General features: G+C 46.0%; 1 protein-coding gene across 1 annotated transcript; it reads right to left on the bottom strand.

Annotated features, from left to right (window-relative positions):
- Positions 1-7,029: 7,029 nt before the first annotated feature.
- PASD1 (PAS domain containing repressor 1) lies at positions 7,030-17,659 on the bottom strand. Its single transcript, XM_033111470.1, has 9 exons — positions 17,603-17,659; positions 17,126-17,252; positions 14,468-14,733; positions 11,664-11,837; positions 11,464-11,508; positions 11,127-11,330; positions 10,536-10,627; positions 9,055-9,253; positions 7,030-7,179 (listed from the first exon to the last, which is right to left on the bottom strand). The coding sequence occupies exons 1-9, from the start codon at positions 17,657-17,659 to the stop codon at positions 7,030-7,032; spliced, it is 1,314 nt and encodes a 437-aa protein (XP_032967361.1).
- Positions 17,660-20,758: the final 3,099 nt, after the last annotated feature.

Genomic DNA, 20,758 nt, shown 5'->3' on the forward strand with positions numbered 1-20,758 from the left:
GAAAGTCTCTGGTGGAGAGGAGAGAGCCCATTGTGCAACAGATCTTTACTGATGCCTCCTGTATGCCCAGCCCATGCTGGGCACACAATGAAGACTACACTGTTGTCTGTTCACTCATTCATTCCCTCAGTTATTCACACCTCCCTTCCCCCTACTATGTGTCCATGGAAGAAACAGACAATTATGCCCAAGAGGTTAGACTGGGGAAAGTGGGGGAGTCAAGGCCAATCCAACGTCTATTAGCTTGGGTTACTGAAACGATGAAAGTACCTGACCCTGAGAGGGGAGCTGCTTTCAGGAGATGCTGAAGGGCCTGTTTTGGGCTGTGTTGATGTTGATATGTCTGGAGGACACCCCTGGGAAGTGTCCGGTGTGCAATGGGATCTAAGGGTCGGGAAGCCAGTGGAGAGTGCAGGGATGGGGTACTGAGGTTTGGAAGTCATGGATCACTTCCCAGATGGGGGCTGGGAGCTGAGGAGGAAGAAAGTGAAGCAGTCAGAGAAGGTGAGTCTGAAGGGCGGCTTCCAGGTGATTATTATCCTGAGCATGCACGTAAGTTGAGCAGAAAGGACCAGGGCAGGAGAGGAATGGGAGGTGAATGCAACAAGGAGGCGGGTGGTCTCTGTAGTATGTCAGTCTTCTCAGGGACCAGGCACCCCCTCTGTGTCTCCATTAAAGCTGTGGGAGCAGGGGCGGGGCAGGCAAAGGGGCCAGACTGGCAGGGTACAGACTGACATTTATTCGCTCATTCCTTCATTTGTTCCTTCATCTAGAGCAGACCTCTTATCTTTGCCTCTCTGTTCCAGAGAATCAGAAGAGACACGGAGTGGTCAAGTGATTTGCCCAAAGTTTCAGCGCAAGTAGGTAGCAGGTAGAAATCGAGAATAGAAGTTCAATGTCTTGCCCTCCTTGGCACCATGTCCCATATGGTAACCGGTGGGCATTGTCTGCAAGCAGGTGAGGGGAAAAGGATAAAGGAGCAGCACGAAACTGGGTGGCCTCACCTGCCCAGGTTCCCTGCTGTCCACAGACAGCCCTCTTGGCAAGCAGCCAACTTTCCTAGCAGGACACGTGCTCCAAGATTCTGGGCGTAAATCTGTCCGTGAGCCGAGCTCTTACCCAGAGACCCCAGCCCAGTTCTCGGCTGAAGTCACGCCCATTGCACTGAACTTCCAGCCCCTCTCCCCCCTACCTTCCCCACCGGCTGAGGGTAGAGCTCTAAACAAATTACATAAACACTTGTGTGTGTGATTCTAAGGACTGCAATTTGTCTGTCCTGTCTGTTGACCTTTGCCTCCATGCCTTTGACATGTTTTGATTCTGCAGGGTTGTGGGTTTTGTTTCATCAACAGTGTGACCATGTGGTTAATTACCCTTTGACCTTCAGGGTCAGGGCCTGCATCTGGGCAGGAAGCATCCATGGTTCCCAGAGTTTCAGGCCTCTTGGCATTTGCTTGTCATTGCCAATTCCCCGCCCTCCTTCCCAGTCTCCCTGCAGTGTTCCCACCTTTGGGATTTGCAGATGTTCACTGGAGCTACCACCAGGGACCCTGCCAGCTCGCACGGGGTGCTTTGAGCTCCCTGACTTATACCCTCCTGCTCTCTTATCCACCAAGCGCCCTCCTACCCACAGTCCCATAGGAAAGTGGCAGTGTGGGGGCCAGGCCTGTACCCCCACTGCAGGGCACTTCAGCAGGCTGTGCGCACCCTCATCTCTGAGTCCCTCCCTCCCTGAGGAAGAAGCCTGAAGAGTGGCCGAGTTACTGGCTAATGTTGAGAAGCTTAAGAACACATATATCTGAGCTAAATAGAGGGTGAGTGGAGGAGCAAGGCTTTCCTGGGGTCCAGGGCTGGGGGTATGGGCTACCTTTTGGCCCCAGGGCCTGCCTGGCCCCTTCAAGCTGCTGGGAAGTTACCCAATAAGACTCGAGAGCCTTGACTTCCCTCAGGATGATCCTGTCTCAAGCTATTTTTCTTTGGGAAACCTTTTCCAGGTGACTTCTAAGGACCTCAGTCACAAAAATGTTCACAGAACATCTGTAGAGGGAAAGCTCTGTCTACAAGGCATTGTGGTATGGGGGCCTCCAAGACCTGCCCCAGGCTTTGCCCTAGAAAGCGGTGATGCCACAAGTACGGCAGGAGCTGAATAGACACATGGGTGCTTCGAGTGAGGCACGGAGAGGCGGTGTGGTGGGGAGAAGCATGGAGAAAAGGGAGCCTCCCCACGAGGCTTTGCATCATAGGCAAGGGTTGGAACTGCAGAGATAGGAGGACATTCCGGGTATACAGAAGTGACAAATCCATGAGGGCAGAAAGGCCAGGGCTTGTGTCAAACCCAAAGGTCCAGTGAGGCAGAGGGCAGAGTGAATGAAAGGAAGGCATGCAGCCGTGGAGGAAGGGGGAGGTCAGAGCAAGCCAGGCTAAGAACTTGGATTTTATCTGAAAACCAATGGAGAACCATTCAACATCATGCTGTTTGCCCGTGAAAACAGAAACGCATCCCAATTATTTAATATCCCCTATGGAACATTTCATTGAGTCTTAGCTATAAACCAGAGAGTTTCCATTGAGGTTGTTGAAGTCCATTTTGAGACATGGTGATGGCATCTGCTGTGGTCTCTCCTGAGGCTGGAGGACCGAATCCATCCTCTCACCTTAGTAAGAGAAGCTGCAGTCCTGAGCTACCATGCCCACCTTATCCCCTTCGCCTTGTCTCCCTCAACCTCTCCTTCCCAGTGATTATGGCAGGGGTGAACAACATTCACACCCCAGAACATTCCAGGTCTACCTTCACTTTCAGCGTCTCCAAAATCCTTGGAACAGTTAAGATACCGCAGAGGGCATTAGCTGTGCTGTCTGCTGCGAATGGAATCGAGGAGGAACATGGGTGGGGGTTGGCAATTTTAATAACACTCCTCTTTCTTTATTATCACAGGCATCTGGGAAGAGTAACATTTATAAAATGTTGATGCCATAGAAAACACATGAATATTCAGCTGTTAAGCCTATGCATGGAATATTCTATTACATCCAAACTGAGACTTGCTCAGTGAGGAGATTGTGCTGCCTATGGGGGAATGAGCTGATGGGAGGTCGTGGCGGCTGTGTCTGGAAGCTCTGCCAGCTGGCAGCCAGGACACCTCTGTTGTGTTCTTCCAACTTCCTCCGCCCACCAACCCAAAGAGAAATGCAACTCCATGCTTTTCCAGACATGCTAGAGGGGTAAACAAATCCACACCAAGCCACCATCAAGTCTTGCGGGGTAATGGTAAGGGGATGATAGTCTGGGCAAGGGGCACATTGCTGACAGCATTGCTGGGGGCTGCCCGCTTTGAATCTTGGGGCTGCTGGTGGCTGTGCCAAGGAAAGAAGACCCGGACCTGCGGCTTCGGGATCTGCTGTGTCTGGGCCCGTTCTTGCTGCAGGAACCCTCTGTCTACAAGACCTCCAGCCCCTGTGCCTATACCTCTCGCTCAAGGGGGTAGCTGCTGTGGGCCAGGCAGCTGGGGTGAGGGGGAAGGCCACAGCTATCCCAGCAGAGGCGCACAGCAAGGTCCAGAAACTCTGGCAACAGGCAGCCCTCGTGTCCCAAGCCACGTGCCCCACTACTGAGTAGTGTGTGGGCCACTGTGCCCAAGGCCTGGGGTGGAACATATCTACCTCTCAGAGGCTGTCCAGGAAGGAGAGCCAGGGGCCGAGGCTGGGGCACTGGGCGTGGTGTCCCGGGAGCAAGGCCAGCTCTGCCTTTGGATTCTCCCTCCCAACCTCTTCCCTGAGATCAGCTCATCTGTCTCTGTTGTATTTCCCACCCCTGAGAAGAGCCCCAAAGTAAAGAAGAGATGGCTTGTGTGAGCTGTGCACTGTGTGTGCGCAGCGTGTGGGGCCAGGAGGGAGGGTGATGGACAGAAAACACTTATCCTGAGTAGTTCCAGGTGCAGGGTGCATTTGAAGAGCTCCCTGGTGAAACGTGCTATGGGCTGCAGTGTCCCCAGAGCCTCTTGGTGCAGTTTTGCACAGACCACAGGGCCAGCCATAGCTATTTCCAGGTTGACCTGTGGCCTTCAAATTTTGTCTTGTGCCCAGTCTTCTCGGAGGAGGGACTGGGCCTGGAACTGCCTGAGAGGCTGCAGAGAACGTGCTCACCATGGTTTGACTTCAGTGATATACGAAGCAAACTCACAACTGGACGATCCTGTGTGAGAGCACTGCTTCTGGCCTTTGGCCCCCGTAGTCCCAAATGCCCCCCATGCTAAGATGGGGTGTCCTTGCAGTTACCCCTGAGGGGATCCCTGGGAAGAAGCAGGCCTGGGCAGCTGGTCCCCCTGACCCTGTGGCAACCTGGCTCTGGGGCTGAGCTGGCTGCTGAGCGGCGCATTGAGACAGCGCCTGAGGTGACCACAGACTTCCGCGTGTAGGACCCTTGTCTGAAACCCAGGCGGTGCTGAAGCCAGCATCACTTGGACCAGATCAGACAAATTTCGGCCCAGGCACACCCTGAATTCAAACAACCATCACAATGGAATGGCTCCAGCCTAGTCCGCTTTTATAGCACCTTTCCCAAAAGCTTTTTCGGTGCTACCATTCCAGTGAGCCTTATCTCTGAGAGCTAAGTAGAAAAGGCATTGTGTCCTCCTCCCTCCTGTACTTCCAATGGAGAAACTGAAGCCCAGAGACCTTAAATGACCTGCCCAAAGCAGAACGGGGTCTCCCTGACCATCTCTCCCTTGCCATGTAAAGAGAGAAACAGGGCAGGGACAAATCCTTTTCCTGCTCCAACATCAGGTCCAGCTATGGGAACTACTGATGCCATCCAGTAAGCCTCTGAGCTGAGCTGCCCCCACGGTCGGAATGCTACCAGCTGACTGAATAGCCAGAAGGAGCCTGCATGCCTTAATGCCCCATCTCCAAGTAGCCTTTGACCCCCGAGCCTGGGCCAGGGGTCATGCCAGTGGAGCAGTGCCTCTTACTCCTTTGCAATCTCTCACCACTTTCACACATATGTAGTCCTTCCTGTACTGTCTGGCAGGAAGGGGCACAGTGGCCCCATGACCTCCCAAGAGGAGGTGGCAAACGCCTTCCAGCTTGGTCTCTCAAGAGAGGCTGCTGCTAGCGCAGGAGGCAACAAATTCCCTGCCAACACCGCAGAATGCCAGTCACTTCTAACTCTGCCTATCGAAAATCAGAGGGTATCAGGAATGCCCCTGACCTCTGCTCCCATCTCTGCTGGGCAGCCCCAGAGACTGGGTTGTTGGCCACATCTTGCAGCTGCTGAACTCAGTGGGAGATGCACCTTTGAGTACCAAGTCGTGACTCAGAAAAGTGGCGGGGCCTTCGGCTGCTCCTTCAATGGCTACGAAGAGACATGCCTGAAAGCAAACAGCCCTGTGTCTTGGTCAACTCCAGCTGCCATAACAAAATACCATAGATGTGGGGCTTCAGCAACAGACCTCTATTTCTCCCAGCTCTGCAGGCTGGAAGTCGGAGATCAAGGTGCCAGAAAGGTAGGTTTAATTCTGAGACCTCTTCTTTCGGCTTGTAGGTGGCCACCATCTTGCAGTGTGCTACCATGACCTACTCTTTGTGCACACAAGGTGAAAGAGGGAGCAAGTTCTGTGTGTCTCCTCTAATAAGGGCACGAATCCCATCATGAGGATCCCATCCTCACTTCCTCATCTAAACCTAGCACCTCCCAAAGGCCCCACCTCCAGATTCCATCACACTGTGAGTAGTGCTTCGACGGACATATCAATTTGGGGGGAACACATTCAGTCCATGGCACCCTGCTAGAGAGCAGGCTGGCTGAAGAATGTCAAGCTCCTCCTGTGGGTGTGAGAACTCATGTGACCCCTTTCTTTTCACTTGCTACTGGAGACTGGAAGTTTCCTTTGACTTCTTCCAGCAATAGTTCATTACCTAAAGATTGACATTAAAGGTACACAATGACTTCTGGTAAAGTTATCCTAGCGCTCCCCACCCCCCGTGTGGAGAGCTGGGAAGCTGCTCTCCTTGGTGCTTGACCAGAGAGCACATCGCTTAATCATTTTCCCTTCAGGGAGTACGCCTGCCGCCCAGAAGGCTATGGCAGGAGAGAAGGAACCTACGTGTAAAGTGGATGGGTACGTCGTTCTTTAGCATCCATGCTCACCTCTGAGGGCAGGTATGAGGCATGAGCACCGTCTACAGACTGGCTAGCGCCTAGGTCCACTGTTGTGGGCCTGGTGGGTCTGTAGCTGCCCTCCCTGCCGATGACTGAGCAGCAGGCTTCAGCTACACCAAGGGCCTAGGCACACAGCCACCTGGGAAGGCAGGAGCCCACGGCCTCTGCAAGTGTGGCAGGGAGCTGAGGTGGGAATGAGAGGCTGAGGGGAGCAGGTCACATGCAAGGGGCACAACACCAGGAAATGAAGCCTTCTCTCAGGACCCGGCCACCAGTCAGCTGGGTCAGTACCATTTCTAGAATGCAAAAGTCAGTCATAAGTTTACAGACAATTTTTATTTAACAGTAAAACTGGGATTCTTTGAGCTTAGAGTACCTCTGTTGACCTTATTTCAGTTTCTCAGAGTTGGAATGTTGTTTCTTATGGGTTTCCCCTACAAGACTACGGGGGAAACGCAGTGCCTAATGGTCAAGGCCAAGACCTAGGAATTCTTAAGATAGACAGCTTCTCACTAGATTACAAACCATGCTAGAAATATTTCTTGGCATAAAAAGGGTATCCGAACTCGAGCAGACTCTGCAGCCTGCCCGCCCATGGTAGAACAGGTGTCTGTGAGACACTGGGCAGCGGATATGGTGACAGTGGTCTTCTGCCGTGACATGGCTGCTGTCACATGTTAGCACACTAGGGATCACAGGCTGCCTGTGCAGCACAATTTCTGAGAAACAGGTTGCACTCAACTAACAATTACAAACAAGAACTTCACGAGAAAGAAAAATAAGTAAGGGCCCCCAACCCTTATACCAGGGGACGCTCTGAACCTTGGTTCCCTGGCCATACAGGCTTCATTGGCCTGTTTCCACCTCTTCTCTCAAGGCTTGGTATGAATGAACTGCTCGTGCAGGTCAGGCTGCTCGCCAGACAAGAAATAGGTGACATTTTCTGACGAATATTCAGCGGGGTCCTGGACAGCTTGTGCACCTGACGGTTCCTGGGCTCCTGCCTCCGGAACTACCACCTGCTGGGAAAAGGGGGAACAACGTAGAGTACTTTGCTAGAGTTCCTGGGCCTGTTTTACAACAGTGGGAGGACCCCTTAGTTCAAGTCAGCAAGGTATTGAAAAGCTCCTGTTTGGAACCCAAGTCTGCAAGGTGCTTGTAGAAGGTGGAGCTGGGGGAAGTGGGTTCCTCCCCACTTCTCTCTCCCAACAGCATCTTGGCTTAAAGACCAGCAGAAGCAGGTCTGGGCTCCCCCAAACTTGTCTGAATACTTAAAGCTACTAGTTTCCATGTCAGGCCCTCTCCAGCCCAGCTTCTCTGCCAGGCATGGCTAGCCAAGGCCTTGGAAGGTCTGTCCCCACCCCTACCCTTGGGCCTTGCCATTACTCTGCTGAGATTAAGGGACTTTAATGCTGTGCCTGATTGGCAGCTACCTGGCCTACTTGAACCATGTGACAGGAGAGGTCACAACTCACTCTGGGCTGTGGAGGGGGAGGAGGAGCAAACATAAAGGTGGGGTTACAAAGAATGTGCTGTGGGAGTCTTTTCTGTTGGAGAAAGGGGGACCCCTTTGGGTTGGATTTTGAAGGTGATGCAAGATTTCAACAAGCGGAACTCAAAAGGGTAGAGAAGAAGACAGAGGAAACAGAAGGAGTAGGGCTGGGCTATGGGCAGAGAGCTGGAGGTGTCTGGACCTGGGGAGAGGCAGGGCCAAGAGGGCAGTGGAGATGAGCCAGGGCAGGATGTGGGGAGCTCCTGAAGCCTAGTTGATAGGGAAGCTCTCACACCATCCTGCCCGTGGCTGCTCCACTGTGTCCTCCCATCTGCACACCCTTCCAGCGTCCTCCCTTCTCTACTTCCCTGGCATATGTGCTCAGCTTTGTCTGAGCTCTGCCTCTCTGGGCCCATCCAGAGGGTAAGTGCCTTGAGAGCAGGCATGAGGAAGGGTCCCACCAGAGTCTGGTGTGGAAACCGAACCACAAGGGTCCACTGACCATCTGATCTCTTTGAGTGGGCAGTCCCTCTAACGGATCAACTTTCTAGAGGGCTGGTGGCCTGGTTGGTCAGGATGTGCATGTGAAATAAATCACATCCTTAGCCATTTCAAATATCCAAACTCCTTCATTTTGCCTTAGCTTAGTGTGTTTTTTCCCTTGCTGTTTTTTTTTTTTTAAAGAGAGGTTAGGCTCTATTAAGATTTCTAAAGCTAGAATCAAAACACCCTTTGTAACAGCTGTTTGTCAAACTGAGAATGTGTGGTCCCCAAGGGGCTTCTGGGGGTGTACCTGGGAGCAAAGCCTGCTATATAACTGCCATCTGGACCAGCTCTCACCACTTCTCTGGAAATATGGCCACTGCAGATGGTCCCCGAGGTGGGGTATGTCTTGCCAAATACAAGGCACCCCATGGATGTATATCAAGCATACTCAACAGAAGGACCCTTGGCTTATTTTCAGTATGAGGGAACATACCCACACTAGGCCCTGGATTATCTAGCAGAACTGAAGATCCACAAGTTCATAAGGGGTCTGGGCTGGAGCAACGGGCTCAGCATATAGCATGACTCACTTTTCCCAAGTGATATATTTCTGAGAAGTTTCTAAGTCAGATTGCATTTAATAGCCACGAGGACTGCTCACTTTTTCATGGAAGGCTAAAGAGAATCTTTTTAAACAGCAGTGAGTGCTACCACCATGTGAGTAACTGCCCTCAATTTTTTTGAGCTTTGAAGTCTGGATTTCATACACAGAGCATATACTTATGGTGTGTACCTTACGGGGAATGGTCCCAAGCCTCTGTGAAGAACCCCTGACCTGGGCTGGAGGGCAGAGGAGAAGGGGCTGCTATACCTGTGGCCAGGTGGCTTTGTCCTCCTCACTGCATGTCCGATTACTCACTTTCAGAAAGAGGCAATTCGGTGAAGTCGATGACTGTTCCCAGATTTGGATAAAATCCTGGGGGGTCTCCAGCGTGACTCCATTTGAGTCAGAAGCGATAGGAGGTTGAGAAAAGTTGGCAGAAGTTGTCTCCACGTTTGGGTCATTTGCTAGTGGCAGTGGATTAATGGAGAACTCCTGCTGGTCCTCAGGACAAAAACTGGAACAGAAGATAACAGTGACATGGATCTAGAAATAACGGCCCAGGAAACATTGTCTTGCTCATCAGTAGATGCTTAAGGCACATTTGTTTTTGGTGGCTAAATCAGGATTTACTTTTTTGTACTCTCACTTTGGCCTGAATAAGACTTGATTTGCCAAAGTAAAGCAGATATAAAAATTGAGGTAAATTACAGTCATTTGTTTCAAGTGGTTTTATTTCTGTTACTTGGACTGTCCTGGTTGTGCCACGATGGTGATCTGTATGGTCTTTTGCAGGTCACTTCACCTACCCCAGCCAGTAACTTGCCATTTGTCACTAAAGAAGTTAGCAGCTAACAGGGGCTGCAAGGTCGATTTTCTTACTCCAAGTCCAGTGTTCTCTCTACGACCCAAAGCCTGGGGGTTGGTCGTGTGATAAATTGAGACTTTTGAGCCCCATTCCAGACTCTGTACCTTCACTTTCAACAATGTCCTCAGGTTGTTGATTAGGCCACAGGGAAACATGGCACTGACACACCTCTGATCCTACAGGAAGGCCCAGACAGAAATTCAGGGAGCTTTGGTAGGCCTGCTCAGAGAGCTGGCATTCATTCAAAAATATTTATCAGGCACCAAGTATGTGCTACGCAGCCCCTTCATTGCTGAGCAGAACCTTCTCTTTCTGGCATTTGGGACCAAAGACTTTATCACTGAGCCAAAAATGTGTTCGTGTCCTGGGCTATGGGCAGAGAGCTGTCTCGCAGGACTTAGCCCTTCTGTGTTCTTGGCTCTTTAGGCATCCAGCAGCAACCTAGCAACTGTTTCATGCCCACTTCCTTCATATAGATCGTCAAAGCCAGGCAGACCGTTTACCTGGTCTACTGTGATCATCAGATCCCAGTGAAGTGGCAGAAGGAAACTGAGAGGCCAGGAGTTACTTGGCTGTGGGTACTTAAGACTTCTCTTAGATACCCTGTGCCATGAGACTGAGCTTGAATGGACGAAGCCTAGCAGATTCGAGATGTGCATGTGAATTCCCTAGACGGGAGGCTTCCTTATCTAGTCCTCCTGTGGAGACTCCTCGGTCCCATCAATGTATGCTTGGCCATGCACTGTGCATGCAGAGGTGGGGGCGGTGGGGGGCTGTGCCCATAGAGCAAGATGCATGGGAGCATGCTGCTTTTGATGAGGGCACTTTGGGTGCCCTGTGGGCAAGTCGCCCATTGTTCTCAGGCATGGTGTCCAGCCACAAGGGGATAGCAGTGACCTTAGCCCTTATCACCATTCCATGCACTTCTTACCTTTCATCTTTCTGGACATCAAGGTTTTCCTCTTTACAGCAGCCAGAGGGCTCGTTCTCAACGACTAATTCGAGAGGAACGCGAGGCTGGGTCTGCGTGAAAGTAACAGAGTCATTATAGAGGGGCCCAGAGAGGCCAGCTTGTTTTGGCAAGCATATTTGCAGTGCATAGTTTTCCCCCAATGGTGCTACACTGCAGATGCTGCTGCATCAAAAGGAAAAAGATCCAAGTACATCAGTGTCGACAACAGCCCCCCGGAAATTGATGGAACACTCCCCATTCTCGCAAAGCAGAAGGCAGCAGTAGTCCTGCCTCTCTGGGCACAGGTGTCTGGGTGACTGTCTCCTTGTTTGGCGGAGGACTAGCTACAGTCATGCTCCTGCCTGTGAGAAGCTGCAATCCAGCATGTATGTACATGTATGTGTGCATGCGTGTCCAGGTCTAGTTAGCCAAGGTGTTTTTTATCTCCTCAGGCAAATGAATTGCATCCAACTGAGTAGTCATTCACCCCTCAGCAGAACCAGGCGAGCCCAGATTTTCATGAACATGAAATCCCCTTTCATTGACACAGTGAAAACAGACTTTCCATACCTGGGTGGAGACACTGCAAGTCTTCCCAAGCTCCTCAGGAAATTTCGAAGGGGTAGATGAACATGAACTTTGGAAATATCTGGTCACAGTAAGATCCGGGAGGAGCGTCTTCACTGTCATCTCCTCAGTGCGTTGTTTCTTGAACAGTGGCTCCGAAGGCTGGGACTCAAGATTGTCAGGGCAGCATACTGGGGCTACCAGCGTCTGTAAAGACAAAGTATCGCAAAGGTCTTATTCCAGGGCCACACCTTTTCTTAGGGCACAAGACATGCTGGGCGTGGAGGGAGATTGCCTACAGGCAAGCCCACAGGAAGCTCTGGCTATATATAAGCCTCACCTGCCACTGCCAGAGCCCTGCTGGGCCCTTCTCAGCTCCTGCAGCCTAGGGAAAAGGGGCAAAGCCTTAAGTCCCTGCTGAAGATTTCTCCAGAGGTCCTTGCTGCCCTGGGGCAGCAGTTGTCACTACTATCAGGCTCAATTGACTTAACTCCTTGAAGAGTGTCCCTTTCTCCCACTTACATGGAACTGGTCTCTCACCTGCAACTTGGAATTGTGCAGGTTCTTAAGCTGCTCCTTCATCATGTTCATGTTCTCTTGCTGGAGTCTGAGACCAGCCTGCAGTATTTCAGTCTTCTCTTCCAGTTGCTTCTTAAACTTCTTTGCAAGTTGTAGCTCACGTCTCTTGATGTATAATTTAAATTTCAACGGCAGCTGTGGGGAGGAATCACTTATAGTTCATATATAGGGTTACCAGGTTCTCCAAACCCTACCATAGTGTTTTATTTCTAAGTTTTGAAAGACGGAGAATGAGAACAATGGCACACCAATCCTGATTCTACTCATTACTAGAAAGTTTAAAGAAATGGTTCGAGAATCCAGGAACTCTAGATCAGAACTGGATCATGGGGATCATTCAGTCTGATTTTTTCCCCCTCAACAACATAAAGCTGTAGAATTGGCCCAGAGACGTGAAGCAATCTGCCCAAAGTCCTTAGTGGAAGAGTCAGAGTCTAGTGGGTCAGATCACAAAGGAGGCATGCGGGAAACATCCATCGGATGCCCCTTAGCAATGCAATAAGAAAAAGAATGCTCAACTGGCTCTTCCTTGTTCCAGGCACTCTTTTAAGCACTGTACAGAAATTCACAGATCTGACCTTCACAACCCCCTACAAAATAGCTACTTTATAGACATACAGTTACAGTACTCGGAGGAATACTCTCCTCTTGGCCCTGGGAATCTAATTTTAACTTGAGTTAACAGCCTCAGATCTGGCAATAAACAAATGGACAGGTTTATAAAAGTAGAGAGGGTGTTCGGTGACAAAGCAATGCTTCAGGTTGGCTGGCATAGAGGGAATGAGGCAAATCTCATGTAGAAGGGAAAGTGGAAAAAGCTTTGTGCACACCATACAAGTGTAGGAGGCCAAGGAACTTGGATTTTATTCATCAGCCATCTTGTGCTGCTTCCAAAAGGAGCGTTTTAAAACACAGATCTGACTGGAGAAGTGGCATGCTCAGATCTATGTTGTAGAACAAGCCTTCTGAATTGACCAGAGAGAGAGCAAGCTCGGAGTTAGAGAGAAGCCAATTAGAGGGCTGTGTGGGTCATTTCTAGATAGACATAAGAGGGGCCTGAAACAGACCAGAGGCAGGAGACATAGAAAGGAAGGCACACATTTAAGAGAAATTAACAAAGTGGATAGGACTTCTCAACTGATTGGCTGAGGGGAGAGAAAAGAGGTGGGATTCTTGGCAAACAACTGTCAGAGCTATAAGTAGGACCTGGAAACAACTGTTGTTTGCCGTGATCTATGCTAGACACTGTTGTATGAACAAGATTAGAGAGCCACAGTCCCAATCCACAATCTCAATATTAATGATGAGAAAAAAGTACCATATAAATGCAACTGCTGGAGAACAAATATAAGACAGTCTATTATATCACACAGTCGTCCTTCAACCCTTATGATTAATGGAAGCACATTGCTGAGTAATCAAAGAGAGAGAGAGAAACCATACAAGTTGCTTTTTCTCATGTGGAGTAAAAAAAAAATTATATATGTATTTATAATTAATCATTAATCCATTAAAAATTGTCCTCTTTCACTATATAGTGTGTGTGTGTGTGTGTGTGTGTGTGTGTGTTTGTGTGTGTCTTCATATAAGAAAGCAGGCATTCATTAGACTAAACAAAATCTCTACATTCAGGACTGGAATAGACAAACCTTATAGGTCATCACATCTACCCGCTCTTTTCCAGGCAGGATTTTTTTTTCTCTGCTGTCCCTGGCAGATGAGCTACCAAGCCTTTGCTCAAACCATTCCATTAAAGGGGAGGGGCGCATCCCCTGGGGAGGCAACCTAACTCATCCCAGAAGGGTTTCCTTGAAGGGAGCAGAAAGCAGCCTGCCCTGAGCTGTTCTCTCTGCCCTAGTTTGATCCATTGGAAACACATCTTCCACTTCAGGAGCAGGACGGCCCTATAGCTATTTGGATCAAACTGTCCTGTCCCTCTCCAGTCTCCTTTCTCCAGTGCCTTCCATTACTGACCATATGACTTTTTCTAGTGCCTCTCCATCCTGGTCTCCATCTTTTAGATGCACTCTAGTCTATCAATCCATGGCACACACAAATAAGCCTAATAGGCTACCACATGCAGAGACAGACCACACACACTCATTGCTGGTTATTTTGACTATTTTAAACAAAAATTAAACAAAAATTATATTTAAACTCCAGTTATAAATTAATTCAAAAGAGAAACCTGTCAGCAGTGAAAAGGGAACCACAACTAGACTGAAAACAACAGCTTGACTTAGAGCTGAACTGTGCCCTCCACAACTAGATTGAAAACGACTCCACAACTAGATTGAAAAAAAAAAATGACGACTGGACTTGGAGTTGATGAGTCCTGGAAAAACACACTGTTCCCCAATATTCCCCAACAAAAAAAAAATTAAAAAAGAAAAATCACCTCCCTTGAGATAGTCAGGATCCTGTTACATGTGATAAGGAACATGGCTCTTAAAAATACTGCCTTTTCTTAGTGTTAAGCTCCCTATTCAGCTCAAACTTTCTTTCAAACACAGAGTATCTTTGCATATTTCACATTAAGAGGAGAATGGGGATTTGGTCTTAGAGAACCTCCAACCTCCCTGTTTGCTAGGACCCCCTATAATCTCAGCTGTATCTAAAAATCCAGTACAACAGAAACAGTGATGCACTTAAAAAAAAAAAAAAGCATGCTTTCTTCAAAGTGAGACTGGGCATAAGAGTGGAAATTTGGAGCTTTGCAGGGTTAGTGGTCCAGATAAATATGTGGGGTAAGACTCCAGAGGTACCTCAGCACTGCTGTCAGCAGGCATAGTGGAGGATGAGGGGCTCTCCTGCACCACCTCTTCCATCTGGTCCATCTGATAATCTTCCTCTTCATCCTCTCTTTCCACTTCATCCATCTCATCCACCTCTTCCCTCTGGTCCTCCTCTTCCTCTTCATATTCTATCACTTGGATCACCTCTTCCAACTCGACCTCCTCTTTCACTTCAACCACCTCATCTGTATCACCCATCTCAAAACGAAAATCATAACTCTCAGAAGATGATGAGCCTAAGGAGAGAAGCACACTGAAATTCATGACCAAAAAAGCAAAAGTACCAATGCTATCAAAGAGATTATATAGGTTTCTATTTTATAAGCCATTAAAACAAGAGAGTCCGGTTTTATTCCATGTTAAGAATTAGACATGCCAGGTACCAAGAGTAATTCAGAAATTACTTAAAAATCTGTTCATATCTGAAAATGAAGAAAAAGGAGGCAGTGTCTGACTTTACCTCTACTCACTCAAGCATAAGCGGTGCCCAAACACATTAGTGTTAAGTGTCTTTTCATTATACAATTCTTTTGGTACCTTCCAACTGATACAAAAAAAAAAATTAAACCTAGTCATAAATCACTTCTGAAAAACCAAGTTCCCCAGGATGTGGGATCTCAGGAATTTGTGAAGTGCTCTTGGAGGTGTTGCAACATGATGCTCTTTCAACAGCCCCAAAAAGCAAAGTGGAGAACGTTATTTAAATAATGCCAAATGGTAGAGTCATTTTTTGAAAATAGTTTGGCAGTTTTTTTTCCATACACGCTTCCCATATGACCTAGTAGTCCCACTCTCAGTAATTTCTCCAAGTGTTTTAAAAATTTATATTCACACACAAAAATCTCTATGCTGATGTTTATAGTAGCTCTATTTATAATCACTGAAAACTTGGAAACAACCCAGATGTCCTTCTACAGACAAACGAATTTTAAAAAACAACTGTGGTACACTCATGGTGCATTACTACTCAGCAAAGAAAAAGAAATGAACCATTGATTCATGCAACATAAATGAATCTTAAATGCATTCTGTTAACAAAGTCAGACCAAAAAGGCTAGATGTTGTATGATTCTATTTACATGACATTCTGGAAAAAGAAAAACAGAGGTGGAATACAGATCAATGGTTGCCAGAGAATGGGGGACAGAGTTTGAGTTCAAAGAGGCAGCACAAAGGAATTTGGGGGTAATAGAAACTTTCTGCTTGGCACTGTGGTGGTAGATACATGACTCTTTGCCTTTGTCAAACCCAGAGAACTATACGCCTCTCAAAGAGTGAATTCTACTGTATGCAAGTTTAAAACTAAATTGCTCTTATACATTTTAGAAATCACAATCGTGGGTCCATGGACTTTGCCTTCGCCCCTCCAAAATCAATTATTTTGAAAAGATTTTTTTAAACAAAGTTTTGAGATTGACAGCAATAATGGAAAAGTTGTTAACTAGAGTATTTAAAAAATTGAGGTATCACGTCTCCATTACAGAGATTCCACATCTATAATAAGCTCAGGTGATTAGAGGACATACTCTCCATTATGCATCTACCACTGCTTTAAGTTTTGCATTTTAATACAATTATGTTTATGAAATATCTTTAATATTAATACTTACATAATAGATATCACATGTTTTGAGACTATCCTTTTTGCTCTTTACTAGCCATTCTTTTTTTTTTCAATCCACATATATTATTATTTATTTTTATTGAATTTTTTTCTCCTTCCATCACCATATATTTGACCCCCCTTACCCTCATCTCCCACCCCCCAACCCCCTTACCCTCTGGTAACCACTAAACTATTGTCTGTGTCTAAGAGTTTTTGTTTCTCATTTGTTTGTCTTGTTCTTTTGTTGTTTTTGGTTTATATACCACATATCAGTGAAATCATATGCTTCTCTGCTTTTTTCTGCCTGACTTATTTCGCTTAGCATTATACTCTCAAGATCCATCCATGTTGTCACAAATGTTCCTATATAATCTTTTCTTATCGCCGAATAGTATTCCATTGTGTATATATACAACAACTTCTTTATCCATTCATCTATCGAAGGACATTTTGGTTGTTTCCACGTCTTGGCCACCGTAAACAAAGCTGCAATGAACATTGGAGCACACGTGTCTTTATGTATAAATGTTTTCAGATTTTTTGGGAAGATACCCAGGAAAGGGATTGCTGGGTCATATGGTAATTCTATTCGTAATTTTTTGAGGAACCTCCACACTGCCTTCCATAACTAGCCATTCTTCTTATAGTACAGTTTTACAAACAAGAGATTTCTTTGGAATGCAACTACTATGTCATAGCAGAAAAGACAGCGTGAGTATGAAAAGATAAGATGCTATTCTTTCAAGGACTACGATCTAGCACCAATCTTTAGAAGATTAAAATTAAATGGGAGGGACTAATACCATCCCCCAAGCACTTCAACCATTGATGCAATGTTCACTTTCATTGCTCTCAAATAATCATCTCAAAAAATTTAAAGATGAAGAAAGTTAGAATTCACTCCTTTGATTTCACACCATTATAAATGGAACATTATCTTCATTTTAAAAACTGTAACTACTATGTAAGGCCACTACTTTTCTTTCTGAATAGACCCTATCCAAATGTCCAAATGTACCTACTTGACGATCCGAGCATCTTTAGCAGGGTAGGTGTGTTGGTTTCAGAAGATGTATCAGAATGTACGTCTATTATAGGAGTACATTCTCGTGATCCATACTGCTCAAGCTTTATAATGGCAACTTCATCCTAGGAATTTCCAAAAGAGAAAAAGATGCCATTTTAATTTGGAGTCAAAGAGGTATATAAATAAGAGGAAACACAGGCAGAACAAACTTTGGTGCATTTCACATAACAATTTCTGACATTGCTTCAATAATTGAATACATAACACCAAACCATCACGAAATATGTCCATGAAAAATATTGCCAGAACAACAATCAGTGATTATGGGTGCCCCATTCTATACATTATGAAAACTGAGAAGAGAAACATAGTATAGATTTGCTAAAAGCACGAGTATAATAAAAATGTGTGTCAATCAAAGACCATGGAACGAAAGAAAATACACCTTCCAGAGTGTTAGTAGGATGCTGACCTGCTGGTTCAGAGCAGTGGGAAGGCTGTGGGAGAACAATACCACCGACAGGGCCATTTTTCCAGAGGTCCTGCACATGCAGCCTAGGCTTAGAACAAGGAAGGGCCAATTGGGGAGCTGTTGCTCCATGTTTTTAGCAACTACTCCATGTTTTTTTTTTCTTTCTTTTTTTTTTTCACTCCATGTTTTTAAAACACAGATTAAAGTTGAAAGTGTTATTAGCAGAAGTACCTTTACTATAGTAGCAAAGAGACGGAAATAGCCCTGGAGAGCTTCTAGTGCCACCTCCCCCATTTCACAATGTCAAAGAGAAGGTTACAGCAAGTTAGGAGCAGAGCAAGGGAGAGAATCCAGTGACTTCAAACCCAGCGCTCATTCCCTTAACCCTGGCTACCTCAACTTAAGCCATGTACTGCTTTAAATCGTATACATTGTATTCCTATTTAGTGATCCACTTCCACTTTCTTAACAACTGGATCTTTTTTGAATAGTCTGGGGCTCACTGCTTATATAAAATTTAAATACAACACCTGATTTATCAATGAAATCTTTTACATCTCTGCCAAAAGACTGTTAGTTTGCTTGCTTGTATGCTTTGGACTAAATTAAGACATAGACCCAAGCTTATTTTTCTACAAGGAACCTGTTTGTTGGAGCACACTCATCCAGATCAAATCCCAACATTTGAACTTCAGGAAATTGTGCAACCTCACTGTTCAAATATACTGTGTTTTGTACTCCTTAAAATAAGCAGGATGTGGCAATGTTTTCATTATTTAAAAAGATATTCTGGTGGGGTGGTATTCACTGAGGTGGGATATGACCTCTCTCCGCCCTCATTCTTCTGCTCTTTAACATAGCCTCGTATCAATTTAATCACTAGCTCCTTACTTCCTGGATGGTTTTCAATAGAAATGTATACACTCAGACGTTAATTAAGATGTCCGTTTTGTGCTTTCATATGTTTTAGCCTATCGATATAAATGCAGTGAGCTTAAATAAACTTAAATGACAGAATCATGTGTAGTAATGGTAATTGGTCTGAGAAAAAACAAAGCGGAAAAAAATGACTTTGGAAGCAAAAAGATACTAGTCTAAAACACAATTAGGACTAAGGCCTGAAGACAGTCTTTCAAGAGAGGCAGCTAGAAGGTAAAAAGAAAGATGAAATGAAAATGCGTACATGGGGACAGTATGCTTTCACAAGTTGAAGAGGAGTTTTGGGTTTACTTTTATTCCACAATTATCTCCATGAACAGGATGCTAAAGGATTTGGAAAGAGAAGCATTGCCTTTGAGGTTACATAGAGTAGGCTTCAAATGCAGGCTCCAATACCTGATGGTTATGTGATCTAGAAGTGGGTATACATTGTGGTGGTGGCAATCTAGAAGTATGTCCTCCAGTCTTCACAGTTTCTCCATTGTTAGCTTAATGTCAAAAGTGCTCTGCCTAATTTTAAGAGATCCTAGCATTTTCCTTTTTGAAAAAAAAAAGTGCTATAAGTTGTCCAATGAAGATGACAGATTGAATAGACATGGGGAAAATGCTAGATGAAATAGAGTAGAATATGGTAAATAATATTGTAATGACTATGTATAGTGCTAGGTGGGTACTAGACTTATCAAGGGGATCATTTCATAAATTATATAAATGTGTAACCAATACGCTGTATATCTGAAACTAATATAAAATACTGAATGCCAACTATAATTGAAAAATTTAATAACTGAAAAAAAATTGAGTAGAATTTAAAATATATACATACCCCATTAAAAGTCCTCTCTGGATCTCTCCTCTCCTCCACCTACAACCTGGTTTATGTGATTCCCTTGAGAGCAAAACTTCTCAAAAGGGAAAGTACTCAAATGTCTCCAATTCCACCAGCCTCTCTAAAATCTATCTACTCAATCAGATGTTATCTGCCCGCCCCTGTCCATACTCCACCAAAACTTTTCTCAAGTTCAGCAGTGGCTTCCAGGTCCTAAATCACTTCTGAGTTGTGAACCTACCTAATCCATCAGCAGTGTTTGACACTGTTCATCATTCCCTCCTCCCGAAAATACTTTCTTCTATCAACTGAAAAATAATATTGACTTGGTGTTTTGTCACTAAAAAGGATTTATTTGGGAAAAGAGAAAAAGATTGCAAACCAGTGCATGTAGATATGGTGATGCACGTGAAAACACTGCACTGCGTGCCAAGATGGAGAAGTATAAAGAGAAGGGGAAAGGAAGTTAAGGGGAGGGACAGTTACAACCATAGAGCTTTATTGTAAGCATAGAGTTCTTCCTGTAGGGTTCTTGTGATTATGCAGAGTGTGAGAACTCCTCCCATAAACCCTAGCTCCTCCCACAGACCCATGTTTGCTTAAAGTCTCAAGTCATAATCATTATCACTTCACTTGGTTTACCTCTTACCTACCTGGTCACTTCCTCTCAATCTCCATTGCTGATTCCTTCTCTTCTCCCTAATCTCTTAAATTTGGGGGTACTCTAGGATTAGTCCTTGGTCTTTACCTCTATCTGTTCTTACTCCCTTGGTGACCTCATCCAAGCTTATACCTTTAAAACCATCCATGTTGATGATTTCCATATTCTTATCTCCAATCTTGCTCTACATTTCCAACTGGCTGCCTAACAGGCATGTCAAACACAAAACTGAGACTCTGTTATTACAACCCCCAACAAACACCCCTAAGCTTGCAAGTTCTTCCCACAGTTTTCTCCATCTCAGTTAATGTAACACTACCCTTCCAGTTGCTCAGGTCAAGTACCTTAAAGTCATGCCTAACTCCCCTCTTTTTCTCACACATCTTATCTAATGTCAGCAAATCCATGGGCTCTTCCTTCAAAATATATCTAGAACCCAACCACTTCTCACAATTTCCACTGTTAAGACCTTGGTCCAAGCCATCATCATCTCTCACTTGGATTGCTGATAACCTCCTAACTGGGCTCCTAGCTGCCACTCTTGCATCTCCTACCCACAATCTATTAACTACCATTGCATCTCTGACTTCATACCTACTCTCACCTTTGTTCTCTCTGCTCCAGCCCGTCTGGCCTCCCTGCTATTCTCTGTGGACAAAAAAAGGGGTTCTATGGAAAGTAACCTCACAGGATGATCTGATCATAAATTCCTAAGTAGGCAGGTCAT

This window comes from Rhinolophus ferrumequinum, chromosome X (genome assembly GCF_004115265.2).
Source record: "Rhinolophus ferrumequinum isolate MPI-CBG mRhiFer1 chromosome X, mRhiFer1_v1.p, whole genome shotgun sequence".
In the NCBI taxonomy this organism is placed as follows: Eukaryota; Metazoa; Chordata; class Mammalia; order Chiroptera; family Rhinolophidae; genus Rhinolophus; species Rhinolophus ferrumequinum.

Excerpts from the sequence above, each read along its gene's own strand:
- PASD1 (XM_033111470.1), bottom strand. The coding sequence starts at position 17,659 with ATGGCCCTGTCGGTGGTATTGTTCTCCCACAGCCTTCCCACTGCTCTG. Across the intron at positions 11,838-14,467 it reads CTGCTGACAGCAGTGCTGAG|CTGCCGTTGAAATTTAAATT; the intron begins GTACCTCTGGAG and ends TCCTCCCCACAG. Across the intron at positions 10,628-11,126 it reads CTTGCAGTGTCTCCACCCAG|ACCCAGCCTCGCGTTCCTCT; the intron begins GTATGGAAAGTC and ends ACTTTCACGCAG.